The sequence below is a fragment of the Glycine max genome, chromosome 9 (assembly GCF_000004515.6).
Source record: "Glycine max cultivar Williams 82 chromosome 9, Glycine_max_v4.0, whole genome shotgun sequence".
NCBI lineage: Eukaryota > Viridiplantae > Streptophyta > Magnoliopsida > Fabales > Fabaceae > Glycine > Glycine max.
This window is the reverse complement of record NC_038245.2, coordinates 4,365,304-4,373,594: the sequence shown is the minus strand read 5'-3', so window position 1 is coordinate 4,373,594 and position 8,291 is coordinate 4,365,304. Positions and strand designations below refer to the sequence as shown.

At 31.1% G+C, this 8,291-nt stretch overlaps 1 protein-coding gene across 1 annotated transcript; it reads left to right on the top strand.

Annotated features, from left to right (window-relative positions):
• Window positions 1-3,133: 3,133 nt before the first annotated feature.
• On the top strand, window positions 3,134-7,131 carry LOC100815659 (haloacid dehalogenase-like hydrolase domain-containing protein). Its single transcript, NM_001255111.3, has 4 exons — window positions 3,134-3,323; window positions 5,400-5,767; window positions 6,059-6,265; window positions 6,621-7,131. Exons 2-4 carry the CDS (start codon window positions 5,510-5,512, stop codon window positions 6,915-6,917), a joined length of 762 nt encoding a protein of 253 aa, NP_001242040.2. The 5' UTR covers window positions 3,134-3,323; window positions 5,400-5,509; the 3' UTR covers window positions 6,918-7,131.
• The last annotated feature ends 1,160 nt before the right edge of the window (window positions 7,132-8,291 follow it).

Below are 8,291 nucleotides of genomic sequence, written 5' to 3'. Positions count from 1 at the left end.
AAAAAATTATTACATTTTTTAGTTTCTACACGTGTTTGGTTTAAAAAAATATAATATTTAAATTAAGATAGAGGGTAGAAGATGTAACACCCAGGCCTATTTTTTTCTCTCATCTCATTTATCAAACCCAAGCTAAAAGATAGATAAAAAGAGAACAAGAGGTGTTTGAAAAGCAAATCCAAGAACCGGGGAACATCTTTAATAAGAATTCCTTCAGCTTAAGAAGTCTTGTTCACTATATCTATCCCTTTTATTGAGTTCTCCATGTTAAATATTGTATTTTAAGAACTTTTTTTCTCAAAAAATATTTTTTAATGTTTCTCTTCCTAATTAATCTATGAGGAAATCAACTAAAAAATAGAAGAGAGTGAGAAGGAAGAACAGAAAAACCACAAGCCATATCAACACAACAGATTCAAAAAAAAAAAAAAACTAGATAAAATCCATCAAATCAAAGAACAACATATAAAAAACGAGGAGGGAAGCGCAACGGCTTCAAACATGACGACCTTCGGTGACGACGAGAGAAAAAAGAGAAGAGAAGAAGAAGGTCTGAGAGAAATAGGAGAAAAACATAGGGCGTGAGAAGAGAAATAAGAAGACAAAGGAAAAATTATGTGATGTTTTTTAGGGTTTGACATGGAAAAGAAAAAATATTCTCAAGAATCTAAATGGAATATTATCATTAAAAAAAACAAAAAAAAATTCTTACATTTTATTTATGAAATCCATAAAAAATAATATAAAAATTGAGAATGAATTGGAGCAATGAAAACGTGATTTCCATGCATAGGGTCCCACTCCCTGCTGATGGTAACACGTGTGGGCAGTTGAAGTTGAAGTTGCAGGCCATGGTTTGGGCTCTTAGCAAACGGTATTTCATTTTCAGTCATTCATCCTCACATTGCTTTTCAGTGAATACCGCAGGACAACGCGACCACGGTTTTCTTTCATCTTACCCTCATCAGCTTTTCATTTTTTTCCTTATTTTATCCTTCTTTCTGCTATTTACCCAAATAATAACCGTTTTCTCACTATTTTCATTACTTTATTGCTACCTAACTTGCCTAACAACCGTTAAAGAAACCCCACACGGTAAATAGTAAATAAATAAGGAGAAAAAAAAAAGGAAAGCAAAAGGAATCTGCTTTATTTCTGAGTATAATAATAGGTATAAATTATTGGTGTAAAAGTTTTTATATTGTCTATTAATTAGATTAGAAATTTCACCAAAATAATTAGATTAGAAATTATATTTTGTATAATTTTCAAGATAATAATAATTATAAAGTTAGTAAATTTATGTTATACATAAAAATTTGTGTTTGAATGCCTATTTTTTTTTTTTTTACATTAACAATATAGTTTTTATATTTTTTTTATTGCATGCAAGGCTTAGAAATTTCTAGGAAACTTAATACAAGCAACGTTTGACCTTTCAAATAAGATCAGGAACTACATGAAACTTACATTTTGGAACTTCAAGGCCTAAACCATCCTAGGTCAAAACATTTGCAACTTGATTACTCTCTTTGCAAAGCATGATACCAACTCACTTGGCCTTGTGCTAATGAATGTTGTGAATTGCTTTAACCTAAGGATGTGTAAAAAAAATGAACCAAATTAAACCGTTCCAAAATAAACTAAATTGAAAAAAAAAATCGAACAATTCTTTTAGAAAACCAAAACTCTTTATGAATGTGTAACTTTAACAGTAATAGTAATAAACAAAAGTTAAATATATTAAAAAGTATTTTTATCCTGATATATTTTTCATTATAAAAATATTTTCTTTTAATATTTGTAATAACTTTAATTTGTCATTATCCTTTGTTCTTTTCAACTGAAATATTTTAATTATTTGTAATTTTTCCTTATACTTCACAATAATTTTATAATGTTATAAGCCCAACCATTAACAAACTGTAGTAAATGAAAAATCAGTATATCGAAATATATTTTTGTCCTTATATTTAATATTTATATTTTATTTCAATATTATTAAAATTTATTTTATTTTAATATTATAATCATTTTTTATTCTTCCTTATCCTTTTTTGTTGTTAACTGTATATTTGAGTCATAATATAAATTAATATAGGAATTATATCACTAATAAGTATTCTGAACAAATTATTATATTTTAATTATTTTTTCCATTTTCTTTGCAATAAGTTATTGCCAATAACTTTATATATTTTATAGTATTATATGTACAAATAATAAGAACGATTTTATTTTTGAGGGAATGATAAGAATGGCGGTGAAAGTGGTTTTACATAGATAAATTAAATTAAAACTTCATTTTATACAAAGAATAAAATTAAAATTTTATAAATTAATTTTAATATAAGGAAAAATATATGAAAATAATACGGGAATGAATAAGTTATTTCTTTTTAGAAAATAAATGGTAAAATGGAAAGTTTAAACCAAATTAATCAAAATAATTACATTTTTTACCACAAAAATAATAACATCAATGTCTTCATTAAGAAAAAAAATTAAAATTTTGCTCAAAACATAAAATCTCATTAAATAAATTTCTTTATCAATATCGGTATCTAATAAGAAGAGGGTCATTGACGCAAATTGCTTCAAGTGCGAGGAGTAGAAACTAAATACGTGGCCTCCTGCAGACAAAATAACATGAAAACACACCCACCACCGCGAATGGATTCTTACATTAAAGTTTCATGTTGTCGTGTAAGAATTTTATATTTATTTATTTATTTAATAAATGTTTTATAATTTTTTCTTCTAAAATTACACTGATTTAATATGAATGCATAATAATATATTCACCATATAAATGCATTGGCAAGTAATTGTAAATTTTAATATATATAAATTTATATATAGTGAGTTTATTAATTTAATTATAAATACTTTATAAGTTGTGTCATGAATCATGAATGATTCTTGACTTATTGATGACAATATATAAATTCTTTACCAGCAACTATTAAATTCATTTAACAGTTATAGAAAATATACAAATATTTTCTCTTACGTTTTGCACAAAGTAGTCAAGTAAAAGTACCAAAAGAGGGGAAAGAAAATAAATTTTATTAAATAATAAATCTTGGGGTTCGATGATTTCCATTTATACACACAAAACCATTCTTGGGTTGGAGAAGAAGGAAGCATCATAACCGGCCAAAGCTTCTCTCTCTTCCATTTATCCCCCATAAATAAAACTAGGTGAAAAAAATATACTCTGTGCTTCTCATGATGATAGTGTAGCTGAAGCTGCTTCTGCTGCAGCATTGGTGATTTGGACACAAAAAAAGTTTCAAACTTTTCAGTTCTCTGAGCTTCTGGTAAGAGCTGGATTCGTTTCCTTGTGTGATCCTCAGAATTTGAATCTACTCTTTTGTGTATGATAATAGTAAAAATACAATATTTTTTGTGATATGTTTTGTGGGTGTTGACCTAACCACACTTTAGTTGTGCTTGTGCATGTGTGCGTGTGCTTTCTGGGAATCTTATTTTAATGATGGATGTTTGTTGAATCGATCTTGCCTATATTGTTGCTCTGAAGCGTTGTGTTTTGAATCCCATGTCTTATTGGGCATTTTCACAAATGAAAAATCTAATAGTTGTGACTTGTGAATACTCATTTCTTGTTCTGGTTTCTGAGCTGGTTTAGCCACATTGTTTAGCCCAAGTTCAATTTGACTCAATGTCAGTTATGATTTTACTTTTACTTTTGAAAAGCAGGCCTGGAACTGGAATTAAGAATGTGTGTTTTTATTGTATCCATGGCTTTAGATTCAAAAGTGGACATCTTTGTGGTGTGTATGTGCGTTTTTTAATCAGTCAGTGAGTCAGAGGCTGGCTATGTTGATTTCAGATTCAGGACTGTAGTCATGATATTATAAAATATACTACATCTTGGAAATAGTTGCTCCTGCTTTTCCTTTTTGTACTTTTTTGTTTAGTAATTGGCAATTGTTTTTAGTTTGTTAGTTTTATTAGAAATACTAATTGGGGGATTTTAACCCGTCACCTCTCCCCTCTCCCTTCTGTCTTCACCCTTTCTCAACCACCGGATCAACCTTATATCTCTAGTAATTGGTAATTGTTAATTTGCTATGGCAATCTTGTATATGCATTGTTACGTTTTTGACTTTACCTGGTTATGGATCTTTGGTAATTAGTCGGTCTGCTAGGGAGGAACTAGTCATGGTTTGTATGAGACGTTCTTGATGTGCTTAGGTTAAATAATGATTTATTTTTTGACTTGGGATGGATGATTATAAATTGTAATAAGAGAGTTTTAGCAGACAATGTGGTTTTGTGAAGCTGAGTAATGATTATCTTCATCATGGGAGTTGTGTGTCAAAATGTGACTGTTCTTAGATGACCAACCATAATAAAGTTCATAATAAGATTTGCCGAATAATTTCCTGAAATGATCATAAAAATGAACCAGTTAACTTCCTAAAAACTGTGTTTGATTGCGATTTTTCAGAAGTTTAACGTATCAGTGTATTACTATCAGTTGGCATAAAATTATGACCAAATGTAGGTCACTGCTAGGAATGTCTAATCCGGAGATCTTGGTTAGTTTGGTACTTGTGGTTGTTGCTTGACTGTCGAACATCGAGGCAATATGATATTTAACTATCTAAGTGTAAATTCAGTTATGGTTTTACCACATTAGCAAATTATTAGTTGTCCTAAATCTTTTCCACCTACAAAAAGATTTCAATTCAAGATCTTTTTAATATCCCTGAATCTATAAGTTCATTCTGATTTCCTTACATCTGGTTTAGTGATTTCCTTACATTTTTGTCATATGTATGTCTTTGTAGCTTAGATATGGACATAATTTCATCTGGCTTCATAAACACAGCATCTTTCAAGGACAGTATGGTGTAACTTTGAAACTTTCATATTTATTCAAAATGCTCAGTGTAATTTAAATTGTTTTTTCCTTTCTGAGCAAGTGCATATCGCTATGTGCACTATTATAATCACTTGTAGCCTACTGAATACATTACTTTATGTTTTCTGGTTGCAATGTCATGGCTATGATCATATTTAATATCAGACCCAGGTTTTATCTAGTAGATCACATGTTTAATAAAAAACTTCGTACCCCATTGCCCAGAGGCTCTTCGCTATGCGAAGGTATGGGGGAGGGATGTTGTACGCAGCCTTACCCTTGCATATGCAAAGAGGCTGTTTCCGGATTCGAACCCATGACCAACAACTTCACATGTTTAATAGTTATTTAAAATTTTCTATTTGTGCTATAATATCATTTACAGCACCAATTTTTCCTCTTGCTCTTTCTCTCTCCCTTTTACAAAGCCATATCATCATGTAAGCTCCTTCATAAGTGAATTTTCTTTTGAATTTAACTAGCTAATTTTGAATCACATATGCAGGTTTATCAATTTTGAAGGAGTTCAATACTTTACCCTATTAGTTGGTTCCCTGAAATTTGTATTGGTATTGCTGTATCAGAAATTCTTCTGAACAATCTCTTTAATCAACCATGTCATTATTGGCTAAACTACGCTGTGTCACCATAGATGTTACTGGTACCCTAATGGCTTACAAAGGGGAGCTCGGTGACTATTATTGCATGGCAGCCAAAGCTGCAGGCAAACCTTGCCCAGACTACAAACGTATGCACGAGGGTTTTAAGCTTGCATATAAGGAAATGGCAAAGAATTATCCATGTTTTGGACATGCAGCCAAAATGCCAAACATTGTGTGGTGGAAAACCTGTGTGCGAGATTCTTTTGTCAGGGTAAGCTATATGTAAAGTCATTACTGTGGTTGTATAATGTATTACATTTACATGTCATGATAGCCAAGTTTTTGTATTTACATGGGCACACAATGAAAGGTAGCATATTTATTTTGGTTCTAAATTTGTCTTCAGCAACAATGAATGCACTGAACTAACAGGTTTAACTCCCACCTTTATTGATGTGTTCAGCTGCATTATAAGCTACCAAAATTGAGCATTGAATTACAAGTTCATGATATTTGCAATCTCACCTGTTAAAATCATTGAGAAATTTTGTTCTTCTGGCAGGCTGGATATGAATACGATGAAGAGACATTTGAGAAAATCTTCAGACGTATATATGCGTCCTTTGGTTCATCTGCTCCATATACTGTATTTCCAGACTCCCAACCATTTCTTAGATGGCTTCGTGGAGAGGGTCTCAAAGTTGGTATTGTGAGCAATGCCGAGTATCGATATCAAGATGTGATTCTTCCAGCTTTGGGTTTAAACGAGGTAAATTTCCTTTGTTTTTTCTAAAAGTTTACTTACATTGTTTCAAAGAATACCTAAGTACTTAACCATGGATTGACATAGTATCACATTCTTAAACATCTCGGTGCACCTATTGGAAATGTTAATAGAGGTCCGCACACTTCCATTATGAAATGCAACGCGATCATTGAAGATTTAAACTCAATTATATTGAACTGCTGTCTATTCAGTTCTAGAACTTTACTAATCACTACAAGTGTTTTTGTTCTTTTTTACTACACTTATGACGTGATTATATTGAGTCATGACTCATGACTCTACACTTACCCCAGAGACAAGAATATCTGATTGTTATGTATGATGTTTGACGATGCAGGGATCTGAGTGGGACTTTGGTGTGTTTTCCGGCCTTGAAGGCGTCGAGAAACCAAACCCGAAAATTTATGAGATTGCACTTGAGAGGGCCGGAAATATTGCACCTGAAGAAGCTTTGCACATCGGGGACAGCATGCGCAAAGACTATGAGCCAGCTAAGAGCATAGGGATGCATGCACTATTGTTGGATAGGTTTAAGACCCCAGATGCTGTGGAATGGAGGAAATCTGGTGCAGTTGTTCTTCCTGATTTATTGGCAGCAAAAGAATGGCTCTCTTCAGATAAGTCAAATTGCTAGAGATTAGAGAATGGCTCTATCTTTGCTCAAGTAGTATTTATGTATCATCTTCACCCCTCAAATGATATTACTGAGGCTTGTGACATTCTACCATTACATATGTGGCTGAATATTTCTCTCTAGAGCCATACTTGAGAATCTGATGGCTAAGAGTTAGATGTAGCTCAAACTTAATTTGGCAATACAAATATATTCGAAAGTATCTCTCTTTTTTACATTAGGGTTCTGTGGTTTTGCCCGGTTACTAGCATATCAAATTTGGATGTTTTCATAATGGGGTTGTAGGTGCTGGGTTACTTGGTAGCACCTAGCTCAAAATTTGACTCAGTTCCTTTCATTTTCCCTTATTTTAATATTTTTTTAAAAATTAGTATTTTTATTATTAGAATTTTCTATTTATTTTTTTTGGAAAAAACTCCTTTCCATTTACTGGATTTACATGGGACCCACAAGCTCATTGTGTCTATATCTCTCCTATCATAGAATTTCAGTGAATGAAGATAATCTTAACCCTTTTTTTTTCCTCTACTAGTTATTTTTTAGGGAACCAGAGGGAGAGAGGAAGAGAGGTACTCCCGTCCTTCTCTATATATTTTAACTAAAAATAAAATAAGGGCTTCTCTATATATTTTAAATAAAAATAAAATAAAAAAGAAGAAAGGTTTAGAAGTTAAAATAAAAAATAAAAAAAGTAATTAACTAAAAAATAGTGGAACAGTTGTTAAAAAAAATTTAATGAAGAGTAAAATTATCTAAAAATATATATGCTAAGATAGTTTTTATTATTAATAGCGATAGATAATAAAAAGGTTTTTAAGACATGAAAGTTAGTGATATCATGTACGGTTTCTGATGTACTGCCAAACATAATGACAACGTTTTTCAAGTCTGACTACTGGCGTGGCCCTTTTTTCTTTTTTCAGGGATGCCTTATCATTAATACGCTATAGAAGTAAAATACTACTAGTAACTAGAGTAATTTTTTTTCCCATTACAACATTAAACTTTCAAGAAAAGATAAAAATTGTACTGTTATTGTATTAATGCTTTCAATTAAAGAACAAAAAATGTTTTAAATCACTGGGATAGATTTGAATACTTAATGAGTTTAAACTTCACTGTCATCAACTCATTTCTCATTATTGAAAAAATGACAATCTTTTGATTTGTTTTAAACTTTCCTCTGTTGTATAAATAACATGGGAGATATTTCAAAAGTTTATATTTATACTTTAACTAATGGTTTTATAAATAATTTTGTTACTTAGACTTTATAAAATGGCTTGGGAGGGAATTGGCTCACGTGCAATCATCCATGATTGCAACCTCACTCTTGTCCTATTGATTTAAATTATTTTGTAGAAATTGTTTTTG